The sequence below is a fragment of the Oncorhynchus tshawytscha genome, linkage group LG16, assembly GCF_018296145.1.
Source record: "Oncorhynchus tshawytscha isolate Ot180627B linkage group LG16, Otsh_v2.0, whole genome shotgun sequence".
NCBI classification, from domain to species: Eukaryota; Metazoa; Chordata; class Actinopteri; order Salmoniformes; family Salmonidae; genus Oncorhynchus; species Oncorhynchus tshawytscha.
The window spans coordinates 60,104,998-60,128,364 of NC_056444.1; the positions used below are offsets into that span (position 1 = coordinate 60,104,998).

Genomic DNA, 23,367 nt, shown 5'->3' on the forward strand with positions numbered 1-23,367 from the left:
TATTTAGTGTTGTTTACACTGTTCCAAATTGTCAAAAATTATATTTATAATAATAATAACACTCCTTGTCTTTTTCTCCTTCTTCTTCTTTTTTAACTATGATGATCATCAGTATCATAATAAGTAATGTAATTAGCATTAGTAGGCTTAATATAGCAGCCTTGTGTAACCACCATTTTAATTTTTTAACCTTTATTTAACTAGGCAAGTCAGTTAAGAACAAATTCTTATTTTCAATGACAGCCTAGGAACAGTGGGTTAACTGCCTGTTCAGGCATTGAGCTGTAGGCCTAAGTGCATCCTCTTTAGTCTTACAACTGTAATTTAGGCATATATTAAGCCTATATTTCAACACTTATATAGGGTACTGGATCAATCAATCATTCATTCGTTCATGTCATCACACAGCATACGAGTTATTCATAATTGGAAATGCAGTAAAGCTTTTTCATTTTAAAATAAAATAAAGCGTCTTTTGAATAATTTGCTTAAACATTAAATAAACCGTTCCATTCCGGAAATTGCATTCACGAACGATTGCGACTGTTTAGTCTTTGCTGTAATAAAGACTTGACAAAAAAACATTACAACAGACTCTCTGGTACGCTTGTAATTTATTTTGTGTTGTTTACATTTTTCCAAACGGTCAGAAAAAATTATATTGTGATCTAACAGCACCTGTTTGGCACACATAATATACACGCAGCCCTTGCTCCTTACCTTACTTTTCTTGATCTCCAGTATTTTCCACAACTACTAAGAATTATTCCACACATCTGACTTCCCCTTTACCTCATGAGCAACCAGTAGCCTAAACATTCCCCCTTTTTGGGTTTATTTGTCACGTCCTCTGCATCCATTTTGCTGTTACGGTGTTTGGAGTTTGTTATAACCAATTTATTAATGTGTTTATGATATGCTATAGGTCAGGCCACATTGGTCACATGATGCGTTCTTTATGTTATGGAAAGAGATCAAGATTTGAAGGAATATGGAATGTTTTCCTAAACAAATGATGTATTTTGGGAAACAGATCTTTGCCGTCAGAAATGGCTGTGATAAACACTGTGGTGGTCGGACTCCCTCTAGTCATTTGTGTGTCTTAATGATTTAATCAAACAATGTGCTTAAAGCATCAGACAAGCTCAGTGAATATAGTTGATTTGATTAAAACTAGGGTTGCACGTTTTGGGGAATATTCAGAGGTGGAAACTTTCCGTGGGAATATATGGGAATTAACGGAAATATATGCAAATTAATATGAATACCATTTAAATGTAGATGTTTTTTGCATTGGATATTTGCATTACCATATCATATGGAGACATAAACATAAACCATTTACCTTATCATAAATAGACATAATTGCAAATGATTAAATCCTTCCAATAGAACTAAAAAAACAATTTAGTTACGAATTGAACTTTAATTAAATGAGTTGACTCTTCACATGGGATGATTTCACTGAACAACAAAAGAAAGGGAATATTGAATGATCCCCAATGATCCATCGCATCCCCCAAAAACATTTTCAACATACATCTGTTAAATGATAGTCTAGAAACTAAAGCTTTGTTTGTCTTCCTCTCAGGCTTCCATGTCTTCTCCCTGGACCTCCTCAATGTCCACCTCTTGAACATCAGACTCTGAGGCCTCATCTTCACTGTCACTTTCCAACCCTGTTGAGGATGGCTCGTTGTCAGGCTCAAAAACCTCAAATTTGCCCAGATGGCCACCAATTCTTCAACCCTTGTATTGGTCAGCCTGTTGCGTGCTTTGGTGTGTGTGTTCCCAAACAAGGACTAGTTGCGCTCTGAGGTGGCTGATGTTGGTGGGATTTTGAGGATGATGGAGGCAACAGGGGAAACAACCTCAGATCCACAAAGTCCCTTCCACCAGGTGGCTGATGAGATATGTTGGCACGACTGCCATATTGCATCTCCATCCCAAAGCCCTTGCTTAGAAGTGTACTTCACCAGACTGCCAAGAACCTTGCCATCATCCAGGCCAAGGTGGCCAGACACGGTAGTGATAACACCATAGGCCTTGTTGATCTCTGCACCAGACAGGATGCTCTTGCCAGCATACTTGGGGTTCAACATGTACGCTGCGGCGTGTACGGGCTTCAGGCAGAAGTCTTCAAGCTTTTTGATGTATTTCAGAACTGCAGTTTCCTCTGCTTGGAGCAACAGTGAAGTGGGCAGGGCAGTACGGATTTCTTCTCTTACATCTGCAAGCAGAGTCTGAACATCAGACAGGATGGCATTGTCTCCCTAAATCCGTGCAATGGCTACTTCAATAGGTTTCAGGAGTTTCAGGCTGCTTACCAATCTCTTCCAAAATACATAATCCAGGAGGATCCTCTCGATGGGGCTGTCCATATCGGCAGACTGTGATATGGCCATTTCTTGGAGAGACTCCTTCCCCTCCAGGAGACTGTCAAATATGATGGCAACACCACCCCAATGGGTGTTACTGGGCAGCTTCAATGTGGTGCTCTTATTCTTCTCACTTTGCTTGGTGAGGTAGATTGCTGCTATAACTTGATGACCATTCACACACCTAACTATTTCCTTGGCTCTCTTGCAGAGTGAATCCATTGTTTTCAGTGCCATGATGTCCTTGAGGAGCAAATTCAATGCATGAGCAGCACAGCCAATGGGTGTGATGTGTGAGTAGGACTCCTCCACTTTAGACTAAGCAGCCTTCATGTTTGCAGCGTTGTCTGTCACCAGTGCAAATACCTTCTGTGGTCCAAGGTCATTGATGATTGCCTTCAGCCCATCTGCAATGTAGAGACCAGTGTGTCTGTTGTCCCTTGTGTCTGTGCTCTTGTAGAATAGTGGTTGACGGGTGGAGATGATGTAGTTAATTATTCCTTGCCCACGAACATTTGACCACCCATCAGAGATGATTGCAATACAGTCTGCTTTCACTATGATTTGCTTGACTTTCACTTGAACTCTGTTGAACTCTGCATCCAGCAAATGAGTAGATAAAACATGTCTGGTTGGAGGGGTGTATGCTGGGCGAAGAACATTCAGATCCCTTCCAATACACATTGCCTGTGAGCATCAGAGGTGATCCAGTTGCATACACAGCTCTAGCAAGACATTCATCAGCATTTTTCTGACAATGTTCCTCTATTGAGTAAAAAAAACAAAACTTCTGATTCCAGGAGGACCATGAGCTGTTGCTGTCGATAAGGTGTCTGATTCATCATTTGCACCTCAAATAGAAGTAGAGGGACTTTTGTCTGAGGTTGCTTGTTGTGAGCGCTTAGGGAGCTTTATGCACTTTGCCAGATGATTCTGCATCTTTGTTGCATTCTTCACATATGATTTGGCACAGTATTTGCAAATGTACACAGCTTTTCCTTCTACATTAGCTGCAGTGAAATGTCTCCACACATCAGATAGTGCCAGTGGCATTTTCCCATAAAGATTACAAATACAATTCCATGTACAGATAAATAGTTACGCAGTTAGATTAAGCAATTCCTTTGTAAGATAAATGTTTTTAAATTAAACATGTATGGAAACAGGTGAATTGACACTCCTCAGTTAGCAGGCTCAAGCAAGTTAAAACCCACATGGTAGCAGGAATTGTTAACAAGTTAGAAATGATCTAAACACACTGCTGTAGGCTACTATTTACTAGTTAACAAAAAAATATGTCATTTAAAATATACCCTTACCCAGTATTGTAATCAAAACTTACCAGAAAGCATATAGTCCTTGGCTCAGACAGTGCTGGCTCAATAGCATCTCATTAGTGTGCATGATCCTGAGAATCAGCTGTACATGAGATGGAAGAGTGCACTGCACATGTGATGGAAGAATGCACTGTGCATGCACAGGGTTGCGATTCCATTGAATTGGGGAAAGTTTAACCAAAATATGCCACAAGACCTAGAAATGCCTTGTGTATCCCACAAAAAAAGGTTAATTGTTATAAACTAACTTTTTTGATGAATTGAAGTAAATTCCCCAAATTCCTGGGCTTAATTTCCTGGGAAAATTCCAGAAATTTCCCGGAAAGTTTCCGACCCTTTGCAACCCTAATTAAAACACGTAGGATGTTTGGAAAAATACACGTTTTAAAACAGACGACTCTTGGTCGACCATTATGTTTTGGAGTCGTGGACGGCCTGTAACGGCTTTCTTCTATCTCCTCCTCTGACGAAGAGGTGGAACAAGGATCGGACCAAAATGCAGCGTGATGATGATTCATGATATTTTAATGAAGGAAAAACTATACATGAAGAAAGTACAAAATAAAGAAATGTGAAAACCGAAACAGCCCTATCTGGTGCAAACACAAAGACAGGAACAATCACCCACAAAACACTCAAAGAATATGGCTGCCTAAATATGGTTCCCAATCAGAGACAACGATAAACACCTGCCTCTGATTGAGAACCACTCCAGACAGCCATAGACTTTGCTAGATACCTCCACTAAGCCACACACCCAATAACTAACAAAACCCCAAGACAAAACACACCACAATAAACCCATGTCACACCCCGGCCTGACCAACTAAATAAAGACAAACACAATAATACTTCGACCAGGGCGTGACACGGCCCTACAACATAGATTATTGTAACGATGTGTGCTGAGTGTCGGGAAGCAACTTCAGGGAGTGAGTGTTTTAATAAATAAATGAAACAAACACGTAACACAAACAATTCACCGACATGACCCAGGAACAGATACAGTAACACCTGGGGAAGGAACCAAAGGGAGTTTTATTTATCCTTTATTTATCCAAGTAGGCCACTTGAGAACAAGTTCTCATTTACAACTGTGACCTGGCCAAGATAAAGCAAAGGAGTGTAACAAAAACAACAGAGTTACACATGGGATAAACAAACATACAGTGAATAACACAATAGAAAAATCTATGTACAGTGTGTGCAAATGTAGTAAGAGTAGGGAGGCAAGGCAATAAATAAGATTACGGAGGAAAGGCAATATTGGCGAAATAATTACAATTTTGCATTAACACTGGAGTGATAGATGTGCAGATGATGTGCAAGTAGAGATACTGGGGTGCAAAAGAGCAAGAAAAATAAATAACAATATGGGGATGAGGTAGTTGGGTGGGCTATTTACAGATAGGCTGTGTACAGGTGCGGTGATCGGTAAGCTGCTCTGACAGCTGATGCTTAAAGTTAGTGAGGGAGATATAAGTCTCCAGCTTCAGTGATTTTTGCAATTTGTTCCAGTCATTGGCAGCAGAGAACTGGAAGGAAAGGCGGCCAAAGGAGGTGTTGGCTTTGAGGATGATTTTAGAAAGAGAGGGTCCAGATTGTCCAGCCTAGCTGATTTGTAGGAGTCCAGATTTTGGAGCTCTTTCTGAACATCAGCTAACTGAATTTGGGTGAAGGAGAAGCATGGGGGGGTTAGGGCAAGTTGCTGTGGGGGGGTGCAGAGCTGTTGGCCGGGGTAGGGTAGCCAGGTGGAAAGCATGGTCAGCCGTAGAAAGATGCTTATTGAAATTCTCTATCGTCAATTTATCGGCGGTGACAGTGTTTCATAGCCTCAGTGCAGTGGGCAGCTGGGAGGAGTGCTCTTATTCTCCATGGACTTTACAGTGTCCCAAACCTATTGGAATTAGTGCTACAGGATGCAAATTTCTGTTTGAATGACATATATAGGGAAGGCAATCAGCGAAGTGATTGAGTCCAGGTGAGTCTGATGACGCGCAGGTGCTCGTAACGATGGTGACAGGTGTGCACCATAAAGAGCAGGCTGGTGGCCTAGAGACCGGCGAGGGAGCACACGTGATAGTACCGCCTCCCCGACATGCCGCAGGATGCCGATCAAAATGACGATCCCGGGGATCAGGAGTGGACTGGTCACCTATGCTGAGGCACGGGAAACCTGTTTGTCCAGCTGAGACGCAGGAGCATGGCGACCTAGAACGCCGGAGTGAGAGCATATGTGACGGGACCCCCTCCCCGGTGCGTTCGGCTCCATCCGCAGGACGCCAACTAAAGGGACGATCTCGGGGATCAGAAGCGGACCGGTCACCCCTGCTGATGCGCGGGAACCTGTCGCCGGCTGGGGCACGGGAACCTGACAGACCGGTTGAGACAGAGTAGCCTGGCGATCCAGCTGAGGCATGAGAGCCTGACGAGCCGATGGAAGCAGGGGAGCCTGGCGATCCGGCGAAGGCATGAAAGCCAGACGAGCCGGCTGAGGCAGGGGAGCCTGGCGATCCGGCTGAGGTATGAGAGCCTGTTGCGGCTCCCGGACCCAACATCATTCCTACCAAAACAAAAAATAAATATTAAAAAAACACTTGCTTGATGCTTCCCTTCGGTGAGGTGTTATTCTGTAACGATGTGCACTGAGAGTCAGGAAGCAAGTTCAGGGAGTGAATGTATTAATAAATAAATGAAACAACCATAATGCACAGACATGACCCAGGAATGGAAACAATAACCCCTGGGGAAGGAACCAAAGGGAGTGACATATATAGGGAAGGTAATCAGGGAAGTGATGGAGTCCAGGTGAGGCTGATGACGCACAGGTGCGCATAACGATGGTGACAGGTGTGCACCATAATGAGCAGGCTGGTGACCTTGAGACCGGAGAGGGGGCACACGTGACAATTATCCTCAATGAGACTATGAGATTATAACTGTGCCGCTGGCTACTTCAGTCCTGTAAGAGAATGAGCTCTGCACACCTCCCAATCCCAAATTGAATATTATGGTTGCATGATTCACTTTTTACATCTTGAGTCTTTTATGTGCACATTCTCCTTCTATGGATAGATAGGCCTACCTGGAAATACTTTTGAAGTAGGATAACCAGACTGGCAAATGTAGCCTATTCTAAGACAACAAAAGGCTTAAATTCAGATGTTAGTAGGAAGTCAGTATATTGTTATCAAGTTGGCTACAATGGCCAGACATCGTAGTTGTCTGTTGTTCGTAAAGTATTATTACTGTATACTATATGCTTTACTTGTTTCACGTTTTTGAACTGTGTGACCAACCTAAATATTATAGCATTTTCTTATGACTTACTTACACTATATACCCCTTCAACACCCCTTCAAGTTAGTGGATTCCGCTATTTCAGGAACACCCATTGCTGATAGGTGTTTAAGATCGAGCACCCAGACATGCAATCTCCATAGACAAACATTGGCAGGAGAATGGCCTTACTGAAGCGCTTAGTGACTTTCAAACGTGGCACCGTCATATGATGCCACCTTTCCAACAAGTCAGTTTGTCACATTTCTGCCCTGCTAGAGCTGCCCCAGTCAACTGGAAGTGCTGTTATTGTGAAGTGGAAACGTCCAGGAGAAACAACGGCTCATCCGCGAAATGGTAGGCCACACGAGCTGAAGCATATAGCGTGTAAAAATCATCTGTCCTCGGTTGTAACACTCACTACCGAGTTCCAAACTGTCTCTGGAAGCAACATCAGCACAATAACTATTTGTCGGGAGCTTCATGAAATGAGTTTCCATGGACGAGCAGCCGCACACAAGCCTAAGATCAACATGCACAATGCCAAGGGTCGGCTGGAGTGGTGTACAGCTCGCCACCATTGGACTCTGGAGCAGTGGAAACATGTTCTCTGGAGTGATTAATCACGCTTCACCATCTGGCAGTCCGACGGACGAATTTGGGTTTGGCAGATGCCAGGAGAACGCTACCTGCCCGAATGCATAGTGCCAACTGTAATGTTTGGTGGTGGAGGAATAATTGTCTGGGGCTGTTTTTCATGGTTCGGGCTAGGCCCTTTAGTTCCATTGAAGGGAAATCTTAACGCTACAACATACAATGATATTCTAGTCGTTTCTGTGCTTCTGACTTTGTGGCAATAGTTTTGGCAAGGCCCTTTCCGGTTCCAGCATGACAATGCCCCTGTGCACAAAGCGAGGTCCATACAGAAATGGTTTGTTGAGATCGGTGCGGAAGAACTGGCCTGCACAGAGCCCTGACCTCAGCCCCGTCGGACACCTTTGGGATGAATTGGAACGCTGACTGCGAGCCAGGCCTAATCGCCCAACATCAGTGCCCGACCTCACTAATTAATGCTCTTGTGGCTGAATGGAAGCAAGTCCCCGCAGCAATGTTCCAACATCTTGTGGAAAGCCTACCCATATTAATGCCCATGATTTTGGCATGAGATGTTCAACGAGCAGGTGTCCACATATTTTTGGTTATCTAGTGTAGCTCCTGTCTGGCTCAGTTGGTAGAGCATGGCACTTGCAACACCAGTGTTGTGGATTTGATTCCCACGGGGGACAGATATGAACATTTATGCACTCACTACTGTAAGTTTCTCTGGATAAGAGTATCTGCTACATTACGTAAATGTAAGATAACAACAACTAACCTTTTGGGAAACACTGTCATAAAATAACTAAATTACATAAAGGGTTGTAATAAGTACTGCATTACCATCACTGGGGTAGAAGTAGTTGTCAAAGTCCTATTCCCCATATCTTCAAAGACAACAGCTGAAGCAGAAGAAAACTTGGAGCGGACACCCTTTGCCCCCTGATAATAGAGCTACATTATGTGGCTGTTATCTGAAAGATAATTGAGCTCTCTAAGAATGTCAGCTATTTTTAATCGTGAGGGGCGGAACTTCTGTTTAAGAGTACAAATCAGATTATTCTCAGAGAGCGAGTGGTCACCTTCACATGACAAAGCTCATCTGTCTCGCTCTCTCTCTCTCTCTTTCTCTACCCCTCTAATAAAATTGTTGTCACGTTCCCTGTACTCTCTCTCTCCCTCTCTCTCTCTCTCTCTGCTGTCTTCCGCTATGCCGCAGGGCTCTCTTGCTGATGTAATTTATTCTATGTCTTTGCTAGCATCAGGGAGAGCCTCCTAAAGTGAACGTTCTTCATGCAGACAGCTCCTGAGAGAGGCTCTGCTCAACTCTGCTATTACAGTGAGGACACATCGCTTTTGACGTAAAAAGCACTTAGTGATTGCAGCCAGAGCCTAATTGAAGCAACCACAATAGCCGTCAGTTAAGAAGAAAATTAGATGTGACATTGTTGGATATTCATTTTGTGGCCAGTAATTGCCACTGTGTCGCAGGATGGTGACTTCAACAACATTGGGGAGGTTTCGGATTTTGCAAGGGGTAGGGAAGAGTGTGATGGGTAGGGTATATGTGTGAGTGTGTAATAGGCAGGCTGGGTTCACCCACTATAGGTAATATGTCATGCTGGTCTTGGGATGTGGACATCAGAAGACTGCTGACTTTATGTTTCTGTTAATTTATTGTTTCAGGATTGCATTCCATTACCATGACCACAGAAAAGGGATTGCCCATGGAGATGAAGAGTACCATGGAGGGTGATGTCAGGAGGACCAATCAGGTTGGAGAGCTGCAAGACTCACAGTCGTGTATCATTTTGCACTTCACATTGCATTAAACCTACAAAACACAGTATATCATAAAATGGAGCCAATCTTTGAATATTATGCAGTTTGCATTGTATCGTATGCCTTTTGTGGTTATTATGTTTTGAGATTTCATACATTGGCTTGGTTACTAAGTCAATAATTTGTGGTTTATGACGTCTTATTTGAAACTTTTCACTTATCCTAAGGATCATGACAGTAAGACGTCAGATGACCATCATGGGGACATGGATGACAGCTCAGAGAAGACCCCCAGCAAAGCATCAAAATCCCCCCAGAAATCTTCCAAACGCCCCAAAACCGTTCCTGTCAAAATCTCCCTACTTGACGGCTCAGAGTATGAAACTGGAGTAGAGGTATTTACTATATGGGATTTCAAATCTTTTTTTATTTAAAAATGTTTTGGTCCCCTTTTTTTGTAACAAAGTTGAAATCAGACAGGGAGATAGAGAGTTTAGGGGCAAAGACAGGATTGACCATGACTAGGGCTAATCACTAGACCAGATTTCAATTCTGTGAAAGAAATTATTTTAGGCGGCATCATAGCATGTTTGGTAATGCTTCAAGAATAAGGATAGTGCCAGTTCCAAAGCAATCTGTCCCTTGTAGTGTTCAAATGCTAAATCAAACATGCTGATTTGTAGACATTAACAAGTTATATCCAAGTTGCTGCAAACACACCTCTATCTATGTGCACTGCCTGGAGCTCATTAGCTTCTAGCAAAGGTTGTAGTTATTTTTTGAACCTTTATTTAACTAGGCAAGGCAGTTAAGAACAAATTCTTATTTTGATGACAGCCTAGGAAGAGTGGGTTAACTGCCTGTTCAAGGGCAGAATGACAGATTTGTACCTTGTCAGCTTGGGGGTTTGAACTTGCAACCTTCTGGTTGCTAGTCCACCGCTCTAACCACTAGGCTACCCTGCTGCCCCCAGATGCAGACAATGTCGAATTAACAATGGTTTAATAATCCAACGGGGGCAGGCAATAGACAGGTCAAGGCAGGCAGGGGTCAGTAAACCAGAGGTGGGGCACCAGTACCGGACGGCAGGCAGACTCAGGGTCAGGGTAGGCAGAGGTCAATAATCCAGAGGTGGGGCAAAGGTACAGATCGGCAGGCAGGCTCAGGGTCAGGCAGAATGGTCAGGCAGGCGGGCTCAGAGTCAGGGCAGGCAAGGGTCAAAACCAGGAGGGTGAGAAAAAGAGAGACTGGGAAAAGCAGGGGCTGAGATAAAAATGCTGGTTGACTTGAAAAACAAGACGAACTGGCAACATACAAACAGAGAACACAGGCATAAATACACAGGGGATAATAGGGAAGATGGGCAACACCTTGTAGGGGGGTGGAGACAATCACAAAGACTTTTTCTTAATTAGTGATATTTATGTATAGGATGAGTAAGAGAGTTCTGATTTTACTTGAACACAAGGTTCACTAAGACAGGATGTGTTTTCTGAGGCTGCTACTTACAGCCCTCCCATATCAATGGACCTCTTGATTCAGTGTCCTATTCCTCTCTCTCTCTCTCTCTCTCTCTCTCACACACACACACTCACACTCACACACACACACACACACACACACACACACACACACACACACACACACACACACACACACACACACACACACACACACACACACACACACACACACACACACACACACACACTAGGTTTGAATATTTTACAAATGTTCCATCCCGAGAATAAGTCAGAATAAGTCACTTTTCTTCTGGGTAACCTGGTATTTCCAGCCAAAACCGGAAGTGTCATTCAATAGCATAAAAATATATATAATTATGTCTGGATTTGATTAGAGCTTTGATCAGCATGAAAATTCAAACCTGATGCTACCTGAGCCCGATGACCCATATATTAAATACATTTTATGATCTCTACATTAACAACATTTAATGAGCCCAAGCCAGAAAAAGCCCAAATGATTGTGCCATTATCCAATACATTCTGTATATGATAAATCTACTGCACATTACGCAAAACAGAAAAACATAAAAGCCCATAGATGTAGCTAGCTCTATGCTCTCTTGGGTAAATAAATTAAACAAGCAGGCAAATGTTTAAGAGACTAATATTTTTAAGTGTGAACTGTATTACTGTACTGTATTCTATTATACTCTAATACAGTGCATTCGGAAAGTATTCCCCCCAAATTTTTTACGTTACTTTTTACGTTACTTAAAAAAAAAAGTTTTTTAGAATTGTTTTGCAAATAAATCAAAATATATATACAGTACCATTACTTTGGGCTCCCAAGTGGCGCAGTGGTCTAAGACACTGCATCTCAGTGCTAGAAGCGTTGCTACAGACCAACCTGGTTTGAATCCAGACAGTATCACAAACGGCTGTGATTGGATGTCCCATAGGGCGGTGCACAATTGGCCCAGCGTTGTCCGAGTTTGGCCGTTGTAGGTTGTTATTGTAAATAAGAATAGGTTTTTAACTGACTTGCCTAGTTAAATATATAAAAGAGTATACAATTTGACACACCTTCTCATTCCAGGGTTTTTCTTAATTTTTTACTATTTTCTACATAGTATAATAATAGTGAAGACATCAAAAATATGAAATAACACATATGGAATCATGTAGTAACCAAAAAAGCTACAATGTAGAAAATATTAAAAATAAAGAAAATCCTTGAATGAGTAGGTATGTCCAAACTTTTGACTGATACTGTATATACTGAAATATTACATTTACATAAGTATTCAGACCCTCAACTTTAAGGGGGGGGGGCAAAGTATGGCCCGCGGGCACTTCAATCCGGCCCGCGAGACATAATTATTATTATTTTTCTCCCCAATCGAGCCAAAAAGTTTGCCCACCCCTGATCTACTAGTACTTTGTTGAAGCACCTTTGGCAGTGATTACATCCTCTAGTCGTCTTGGATATGACACTACAAGCTTGGCACCTGTATTTGGGGAGTTTCTCCCATTCTTCTCTACAGATCCTCTCAAGTTCTGTCAGGTTGGATGGGGAGCGTTGCTGCACAGATAATTTCAGGTCTCTCCAGAGATGTTCGATCGGGTTCTTTCTCTACTTTGCACCGCTCATCTTTCCCTCAATGCTTACTAGTCTCCCAGTACCTGCCACTGAAAAACATCCCCACAGCATGATGCTGCCACCACCATGCTTCACCGTAGGGATGGTGGCAGGTTTCCTCCAGACGTGACACTTGGCATTCAGGCCAAATAGTTCAATCTTGGTTTCATCAGACCAGAGAATCTTGTTTCTCATGATCTGAGAGTCCTTTAGGTGCCTTTTGGGAAACTCCAAGTGGGCTGTCATGTGCCGTGTATTGAGCAGTGGCTTCCATCTGGCCACTCTACCATAAAGGCCTGATTGGTGCTACAGAGATGGTTGGATCTCCCATCTCCACAGAGGAACTCTGGAGCTCTGTCAAAGTGACCATCGGGTTCTTAGTCACCTCCCTAGAGACTGAATACTTTCCGAATGCACTGTATATGGACTGGAATTACGCACATCTTTCAAATCATTGTAAAGACAGGTGATTCTGTTGCAGCACATTCGGCACAAGTATAGGCTAGTAATTTTGATTTTAATTTAGAAATATAATGAGGCCTATTTGTATAGGGGGGAATATGTTGGTGGATGTACTAGAGGTTTCCCATATCCACCCCCAACCTCGACCATCTCTCATCTTCTGCAGTGACATCAGAAGCATTCAGTTAAAGGATAGGAAATCTATACAGTTGACGTTTTAGTAGGTTTGTACGACCAAGGAGAAAATAGATGAGAAGAGAGAGAGAGAGAGAGAGAGAGAGAGAGAGAGAGAGAGAGAGAGAGTGTGTGTGTGTGTGTGTGTGTGTGTGTGTGTGTGTGTGTGTGTTTGTGAAGTTGGGCAGGGATGGTTTGGTGTGGGTGAAGCATATGAATATTGTACAAATCTCCAGGCACATTAATGTACACTCTTAGAAAAAAGGTGCTATCTAGAACCAAAAAGGCTTCTTCGGCTGTTCCCATAGGAGAACCCTTTGAACAACCCTTTTTGGTTCCAGGTAGAACTCTTTTGGATTCTATGCAGAAACCTCATGGAACCCAAAAGGTTCTACCTGGAACCAAAAAGAGTTCTCCTATAGGGACATCCTCAAAACTCATTTGGAAACCTTTATTTAACTAGGCAAGTCAGTTAAGAACAAATTCTTATTTACAATGACGGCCTAGGAACTGTGAACTGCCTTGTCCAGGGGCAGAACGACAGATTTGTGCCTTGTCAACTTGCAACCTTTCGGTTACTAGCCCAATGCTCTAACCACTAGGCTACCCTGCCGCCCCAGGGTGTAATGTATAATGATGTACGATGAAGAACTGTGCCTTAATGGTATACACCAACAAGAAATCCACACCACTTTCTTATTGATCTTTGGTGCTTAACATTGCTGATATTGATTAAGTACAGTGCATTTACCTTGTTAAATCTCTAACCTCAAGCCATACAATTGATACAATAATTATTAGACCGGCCTGCCTGCCTTTTCTCATTCCAACCAGTTTCTCTTCTTAACAGACATAGACCACACATCATAGACAGATGAAGCAACTGTTGATCAGGCCAGTTCAAGGAATTGGGCCGTTCCACAACTAGAGTGCCTTTTGCGTTCCTTTGATATTTTAGAAATTGTGCACCAATATTAGATTTTAAAAGCCTGTTATATTAAATTAACTGCACTTTAATATGAACCACAAGTAAAAATGAAATAAATCCGATTTTTAATATGAATTAACACTTGCTCATGCCAAAAATGTGCATTTTGAAATGTCACTCATCATGTTTCCCGACTTCTAGGATTTAAACCCACTTTACACCAACATTTCTCCAAGTTTTCACCATCACTAACCAAGTTTCCATCCAACCATTTCATGCGGATGAATTACCTGACGCATAAAACCGACTGGGGTGATGGAAACAGGAAATGTCGGTGCAATTTCCTAAATGTCAACAGACAATTTGTTAGTTCACATGGTGAGATCTTTTTGTGTCGGTAAAATGTATTGTTTGAGAAATGGTGGTGGAAAACGGCATTATGCGCAAACAATCATCATATCGAAGTAAACTTGGAGTCACGCGACGATACTGTATGTTGTGTTGTCCTTCCACCACGACTTGGGAAAGCATGCAGTTTATTAGGCTACAGATGAAATAAGTTATAAATAACTTCATAGGGTGGTGAAAGTGATTGATGCTCCTATCCAATAAATATTGAGGGTCTTATTCAGGTGACATGATAATTGATACTCAGCTGCCGTTTGACAAGTGAAAATGACCTCACTCTTAACCATCATATAGGCTAGCCTACCCGCACTGTAGCCTATCTGAAAGCTATAGGCTGGAGATCACATGCCAAGACCAGAGCTGGCACATTCGTTATTTAACTAGTGATGGGGGAAAAAATCGATACAGTTACATATCACAATAATAATATTATTATTTTTGTGCTAGTTGGCTGTACAAAACTCCTGTATTTTTCCTTCATAGCTTGTTTCCCATCTTCTTTTTAAATAGGGAGCCAATTTGTTTTCAGCACTTTTATTTACCATGTTAAAATGAGAGTTCAGTTCAGGTTACACTGTTGACCTTAAACTAGTTTTGTCATGGCTCTCTCTTGTCCCTCTGCAACAGACATATGGTGAGTAATATGTTTGGAACATTGAATCGCAATAAAATCACAGTATCTGTCACACCCTGACCATAGTTTGCTTTGTATGTTTCTATGTTATGTTGGTCAGGGTGTGAGCTGAGTGGGCATTCTATGTTACATGTCTAGTTTGTCTAGTTCTATGTATGGCCTGATATGGTTCTCAATCAGAGGCAGGTGTTCGTCATTGTCTCTGATTGGGAACCATATTTAGGTAGCCTGTTTGGTGTTGGGTTTTTGTGGGTGATTGTCCTTGTTCTCTCTCTGTGTTACTTTGCACCAGTATTAGGCTGTTTCGTGTTACGTTTATTGTTTTTGTATTTTGATTCGTGTTTACTTTGTTTGATTAAACATGGATCGCAATAGCCACGCCGCATTTTGGTCTGACTCTCCTTCACCTAAAGAACTGTTACAGTATCGAATCACAATACATATAGAATCTTGAGAATCGCAATACATACCATATCGGCACCAAAGTATCGTGATAATATCGTATCGGGAGGTCTCTGGCAATTCTCAGCCCTATATTTAACGCACCATTTTTTGTTACAAAACCACCAGTAAAGTTAAATGCTTTTGATTTTTATTCTGTACATGAAAACATAAGGGAAAAGTGCCTTTTATGTGCACTACATCATCACGCACAGTGTTTTTTCCGCAACATGTCAGTTTGATGAAAACACAATTGGTGGGAAAATGTACATCTTTTCTTTATCAGGATTTTTGAAGATGATTATTTATTTCATGTGATTAGTGATTAATTGATTAGTGATTAACCCTGTTATGTGAACAGAACTCTCATTTTAATATGTTGAAATTCCTTTTTAAAATATTTTTTTCAAAAGAAACATTGAAATAATAGTCAAATCTTAGTGTAAAGGCAGGTGGTTCTATTCTTTGGACATTTTCTGGGGTTTTGTGGTGGAACACTGAGCGTGTCGAGCATAACATACCAACCCCGTTACCTAAAGATACAGTAGATAGGCGCGATGTTTTTTTTACATTTTTTTTTTTTTGTAAAGCTTGCATTCATTTGCACACAACGAGCTTCCATTCACCCTGTCACAACAGGATTCATGGCTGATTTAAGATGGAAACATCAACCCTGTTATGGTCAACTCTGTTACTTTCATTGGCACCTACTTGGCATTTACTACAGTAGTTGAGATGTGATAACATGTTTCTTATGAAGTTGAACATGTGCTCTTTATGACAGAATCTTAAAATTAGGTGAAATAATTGTATTAATTTGTTAAACCCAAATGACAGTCCCCAAAAGGCACTCTACTAGTGGAACAACGCAGGTACAGTAGGAAGGCTATGATACCTTGGGCCGTAGCCAATCAAAACTGGTTACCATCACCACACACTACTCCTTTTGCTCTCGAAGAATACAAGATAAACCCATTTTTTATTATAGTAATTTAATTAAGAAGACAATAAAATGTGAAAAAAAATGCTTAACTGGATATTAATTTCCCACCACATTTCTTGAATTAATGAATGTTTATAAAAGAGAAGGAGTTTTGCCTAAACTTGAAAAGGCCTGTTTTTAATATTCTATTCTATACTGTTGTCCAGTATAGCCTTTCTTAGCCTTTCTTACTTGATCAATCTTATCACTACTTAACTCAACACTCTCTCTGAGACTAGCTATTAGCCCATACCGAGATACTGTCTCCCTTCATCGTGTTTGCATGGACCATACAGTCTCTAAAATGGATTTCCAGGATTACGCCAAATGGCTTCTAATGCAATCAGCCCATAGAACTAGTGTGGCAGAAATGTGATTGGAGGCAATTGGGACGGGAGCAAAATCTCATCAACAGCTTAGTTGCAATGCTTGGGGGGACCACCTAAAATGTGTGTTGCAATTTAATTTAGTTCGAAAATCCAATACACTCCAAAATTTCTCAGCAGCCACTACGTTAATCGCTCCCTCACTCGCTTGTGGTTGCTGTATTTCGCCAGACTGGTACCACAGCATTTCTTTGATTAAAGGCCAGGTTATGTTTAATGTTTCATTAATATTTAATTTATGTTTCATTAATAATTTTGCAAGGTAATGGCTACTGTACCAGTTTTCTTTAAAGGAGTATAACAAAGCCATGTGCCCCACCATTCACAAGACAGAGCACAGACAAAAAGAAAAGGAACCTATTACTTCTGTTTCCATGGTAACAGCTGCTTGGTTGCACTGTCGCCGTAGGAGCCAGGTTTCCCGGGAGACGAGTGTGTTGTGTGTGTGTGTGTGTGTGTGTGTGTGTGTGTGTGTGTGTGTGTGTGTGTGTGTGTGTGTGTGTGTGTGTGTGTAGACAGCATCTGCCAAGGCTGCCTCTGAAACACTGAAACATGCAGTGTGTCGGCTCTGAGCCCTAAAGGGGTGAAAACTAGGTGTGGCCCTGTGAAATACTAGCGGTTCCTTCCTTTTGTAGCCATTGCCTAGCCTTTCCTATCCCACAGGGCTGTGGAGGTACTGGACCATGAAAATGTCTGTCAGCCAACAGAAGGGCTGGATTTTCATGCTGATGGTATTTTCATAGTGTGATGAATGAGATTTTTCATTTAGTCAGTTAATCTAATAGATATAAATATAGTATATATATATATATATTATTTAACCAGGCAAGTTGGTTAAGAACAAATTCTTATTTACATTGACGGCCTACCCCAGCCAAACCCTAACAATGTTAGGCCAATTGTGCACCGCCCTATGGGACTCCCAATCACAGCCGGTTGTGATACAGCCTGGAATTGAACCAGGGTCTGTAGTGATGCCTCAAGCACTGAGATGCAGTGCCTTAGATCACTGCGCCAATAGGGAGCCACGATAATAGTTCCATGATGCATTTCCTAAACCATCGGACAAAAAGTTTTTTTTAAATTCATAAATAGCTCCTGTATTTAAAGATGCGCTGTTACTGTATCTGTATCAAAAATGGGCTATGCAGTATTTTGGCAGTGAGATTCATTCTGATAGGGTAGAAGAGATATCCAGCATATGTACAAGGTTATTATGATATCACTTGACTCACTGGTATCTTTCTGAATATGACAAATCCCCACAACACCAAACCATTCCTGTGTGTGTGTGTGTGTGTGTGTGTGTGTGTGTGTGTGTGTGTGTGTGTGTGTGTGTGTGTGTGTGGTGTGTGGGGTGTGTGGGGGGGGGGGTTGTGCGCATGTGTGCGTTTTTAAAATCATGTGTGTTTTTGACAGAAATTTGCCAGGGGGCAGTCCGTGCTGGACATGGTCTGTGGCCATCTGAACCTGCTGGAGAGGGACTACTTTGGCCTGACGTTCTATGACACAGACAACACCAAGGTCAGAATCTTCGTTCTTACTCCCACCTAGAACCCTCCCCCTCGCTCCCACCTACTGGCACCTATAGTGCCTTCAGAAAGTATTCACACCTTTTGACTTTTTCCACATTTTGTCATGTTACCAAGGAATAAAAAATGAAAATGAGTCATTAAGTATTCAACCCCTTTGTTATGGCAAACCTAAATAAGTTCAGAAGTAAAAATGTGCTTAACAAGTCACATAAGTTGCATGGACTCATTCGGTGTGTAATAATAGTGTTTAACATGATTTTTGAATGAATACCTCAGTCGAGCAGGGAATTTCAAACACAAATTCAACCACAAAGACCAGGGAGGTTTTGCAATACCTCGTTACGAAGGCAATAACTCGTTACCTATTGGTAGATGGGTAAAAATAAAAAAGCAGACACTGAAAATCCCTTTGAACATGGTGGAGTTATTAATTACACTTTGGATAGTGTACTGTATCAACCATGCATCAACCAAAATATCTTTTTATTATTTTTATGTAACCTTTATTTAACGAGGCAAGTCAGTTAAGAAAATTCTTATTTACAGTGACGACCTTTAACAAACCTTTTTTATTGTTTTACTTATGTATTGAAAATAGTTTTTGTTGTTGTGTGGTTTTCATATAAGGCCTTGGTCTTCCAACCACACCTGCACACCGTTTTTATTTCATTAAATGTTTTATCTGTATTGTTGTCTATCACTTGTTTTCTTTGGTGTAAATAAATGAAACTAAACTAAATACACACCGTCACTATAAAGATACAGGCATCCTTCCTAACTCAGTTGCCAAAGAGGGAGGAAACTGCTCAGGGTTTTCACCATGAGGCCAATGGTGACATTAAAATAGTTATAGAGTTTAATGGCTGTGATAGGAGAAAACTGAGGATGGATCAACAACATAGTAGTTACTCCACAATATGAACCTAATTGACAGAATGAAAATAAGGAAGCCAGTACAAAATACAAATATTACAAACATGCATCCTGTTTACAATAAGGCGCTAAAGTAGACCTGCAAAACATTTGGCAAAGAAATTAACTTTATGTCCTGAATACAATGTGTTATGTTTGGTGCAAATCCAACACAACACATCACTGAACACCACTCTTCATATTTCCAAGTATGGTGGTGTTATGGTTTTGCTTGTCATCAGCAAGGACTAGAGAGTTTTTTTAATGATCAAAATAAACGGAATAGAGCTAAGCACAAGCAAAATCCTAGAGGAAAACCTGGTTCAGTCTGCCTTCCAACAGACACTGGGAGACAAATTCACCTTTCAGCAGGACAGTGACCTAAAACACAAGGCCAAATATACACTAGAGTTGCTTACCAAGACAAGATTGAATGTTCATGACTAGTTACAGTTTTGAATGAAATTGGCTTGAAAATCTATGGAAAGACTTGAAAATGACTGTCTAGCAATGATCAACAACCAACTTGACAAAGCTTGAAGAATTTGTTTTTAGAATAATGTGCAAATATTGCACAATCCAGGTGTGCAAAGCTCTTACAGACTTACCCAGAAAGATTCACAGCTGTAATCACTGCCAGCAATGATTATAAAATGCATTGACTCAGTGGGTTGAATACCAATAAAGATAAAAGTGAGATTTTAGAACTTAAAACATTTCTAGCATATCTATCTATGGGTAACAGGGTTGACATGGTATGCTCGACACGCTCAGTTTCCAACCTCAAAACACCAGAAAATGGCCTAAAAGTGTAAAACCAACCGACCTGTTTTTACACTATGATTTGACTATTACAGGTGCAATGTTTTATTAGATTTTTTTTCTTCAAAATAATAGTTTTACCATGTTAAAATGAGAGTTCAGTTCATGTTACACTGTTGACCTTAAACTTGAGTGACAAAAGTAAATGAATTTCTAATGACATTACTTAAGCACATATCTTCAGAAATTACTTTCCCAAAGCAGCTAAATAACTAGGGCTTTACAATGATGGAGAAAACATGGGAAAATCTTAGGGTTAAGTGGGTTAAAACCTTGCCTGGCTACCCATCCACATCGCTCCGGCCAAACGCCATACCCACTTATGTTTCTTCTCCAAGTCTGTGTTTTCTTTCCTTCCTGACTCTTTGAGTATGCAAACAGATTCTGACCTCTCTGATTGGTCTCAGAAACCGATGAGTTTCAGTCCACAGGACTGAGATTGGGAGACACTGAGTTGGAGCATAGATGTACAGTGTGTGATCCAACTGTTACATTGAGTGTTTTATTATAATTCACACACATAATGTCTGAGGGCACTCTATTCATGGAACAACCCATGTGCAGGTGACATTGTCCTTAAAAATCAGATAATGTATTAACCTTCTACTGCAGTGGGCTAAATCAGGGTCACACAAAGTGTTTCTTGGTAGTCTTAAACAAGTCTACTTTGAAACAAATGTATACACCTCACACACATGGTTATGGGCTTAAAAAAGGAAGACATGTATGATGTCAGATATAGATTTGAATTTGCATCCCAATATTACACTTTATATACATCACAGAAGACTGAAATATAACAAAACCCGTTTAACATAGAAACAACAGAAGAAACGGAAGAAACGTTTATTAATTATGAAAACTATTTATAACATTCCACCCATGAGGCCACTAGGTTATTTGACTGCAGGAAAGGGCTATGCGGTGGTTGCCCGTCCTCACAGTGGACCAGTCAGGGTGAAAGAAGGAAAGAGACCATTGCCCTTTGAAATGTGATTAGAAGTGATTGCCCTTTTAAAGGTGGCGCATGGGGTCCACAGTGTATAGAGAAAGTATCTCTCAGAAGACTCCGGTGACATTAAGCTAAGCGGACAGGGCTTAACTGGCATTTATATTCCTGTGCCCTGAGAATATTAAAGAGACAATCCAGGATTGGTACATACATTTTTGGACTTTGATTCTTGAGCCATTGATTGTTGAAGAATATCACTTTGAAATGCTTCATGAGCTTAGTTCAACTGTCCTTCCCCATCAGAACCCAAAATACACTACATGACCAAAACTATGTGGACACCTGCTCATCGAACATCTCATTCCAAAATCATGAGAATTAATATGGAGTTGGTCCTCCCTTTGCTGCTATAACAGCCTCCACTCTCCTGGAAGGCTTTCCACTAGAAGTTGGAATATTTCTGCGGGGAAATATTCTGCATTCAGACACAAGCATTAGTGAGGTCGGGCACTGATGTTGGGCGATTAGGCCTGGCTCGTAGTTGGCATTCCAATTCATCCCAAAGGTGTTCGATGGGGTTGAGGTCAGGGCTCTGTGCAGGCCAGTTAAGTTCTTCCACACCAATTTCGACAATCCATTTCATTATGGACCTCGTTTCGTGCATGGGGGAATTGTCATGCTGAAACAGGAAAGGGCCTTCCTCAAACTATTGCCACAAAGTTGGAAGCACAGAATCGTCTAGAATGTCATTGTATGCTCTAGCGTTAAGATTTCCCTTCACTGGAACTAAAGGTCCTAGCTCTTTATTCCTCCTCTACCAAACTTTACAGTTGGTACTATGCATTTGGGTAAGTAGTGTTTTCCTGGCATCCACCAAACCCAGATTTGTCCGTCTGACTGCCAGATGGTGGAGCGTGGTTTATTACTCCAGAGAATGCGTTTCCACTGATCCAGAGTCCAATGGCGTCGAACTTTACATCACTCCAGCCGACGCTTGGCATTATGTATGGTGATCATAGGCTTGTGTGCAGCTGCTTGGCCATGGAAATCCATCTCATGAAGCTCCCGACAAACAGTTATTGTGCTAACGTTGCTTCCAGAGGCAGTTTGGTAGTGAGTGTTGCAACCGAGGACAGACGATTTTTACTCGCTACATGCTTCAGCACTTGGCAGTTCCGTGAGCTTGTGTGACCACATACTTTTGTAGATATCGTGTTTCAGCTTGTTTTACTCTATCGTTTGAAGACAGTTCAATTGTCTCCACCCCCACCCCTCAGCTGTTTACCAAAGCATGGGAAGTTGTTGGCTATGCTGACGTTGCCTCTCTGCCAAAGCACGTATGGCGCCGTACTGAGATGAGATGGACAAATGCCAACCCTTCTACCTCCCGAGGGAGTTTTCAGCTGTTATCGTGATTGTTGCATAAATTCCACCTCAGGGCAAGAAAAATAACAAGTTGGCATTTAACGAACTGTATGAGGCTATAAACAAGCAGGAAAACTTACGTCCGGAGGCTGCTTTTCTGGTTGCTGGCGATTTAAATTCTGCGTCATTAAGACACGCGATGCCCAACTTCCATCAACACATCTCCTTCGCCACGAAGGGTGATAAAGTCCTAGACCACTGTTATTCAACCCACAAGCAAGCATACAAGGCCCTTCCTCGTCCGCCATTTGGCAAATCAGATCATAACTCCGTACTCCTGCTTCCAGAAGCTCAAACAAGAAGTACCTGTGACTCCCTCCATTGAGAAATGGTCAGCAGTATCAGAGATTATGTTATAGGACTGCTTTACTAGCGCTGATTGGAAAATGTTTTGAGACTCCGCTGATAACATCGACAAGCTAACCACCTCCATCACCGGCTTCATTAGGAAATGCTTTGGCGAAGTCAAGGTTTGCTGCTTTCCCCAATCAAAAGGCCTGGATTGACACAGAGGTTGGCTCTAAACTTAAAGACAGGGTTACCACAGACAGGGCTATCGCAGACAACCCTGAGGCTATGGCTGAGGACAAGAACAAGTGCTATGATCTCCGCAGAGTCATCAAACGAGCCAAAGGACAATATACTGTGGCAATAAGGTAGAATCATATTACTGAGGCTCCGTCGCAAGGGCTACAGTCCACTACAGATTACAAATGAAGACTCAGCTGTGATCTGTCCAACGATGACTCTCTTCCAGACGAACTCGATGCATTTTATGCCCTCTCCGACAATAACAACATCGTGCCTGGTGTAAAGGACGCCACCGAC

At 41.7% G+C, this 23,367-nt stretch overlaps 1 protein-coding gene across 1 annotated transcript in view; it reads left to right on the forward strand.

Annotated features, from left to right (window-relative positions):
- si:dkey-178k16.1 (band 4.1-like protein 1) overlaps positions 1-23,367 on the forward strand; it is a 102,595-nt gene that overhangs the window by 17,438 nt on the left and 61,790 nt on the right. The window contains exons 2-4 of the mRNA XM_042299921.1: positions 9,278-9,366; positions 9,601-9,768; positions 18,313-18,417. Coding sequence (XP_042155855.1) covers positions 9,295-9,366; positions 9,601-9,768; positions 18,313-18,417 — 345 coding nt within the window. The 5' untranslated portion in view covers positions 9,278-9,294. The remainder of the gene's footprint in view (positions 1-9,277; positions 9,367-9,600; positions 9,769-18,312; positions 18,418-23,367) is intronic.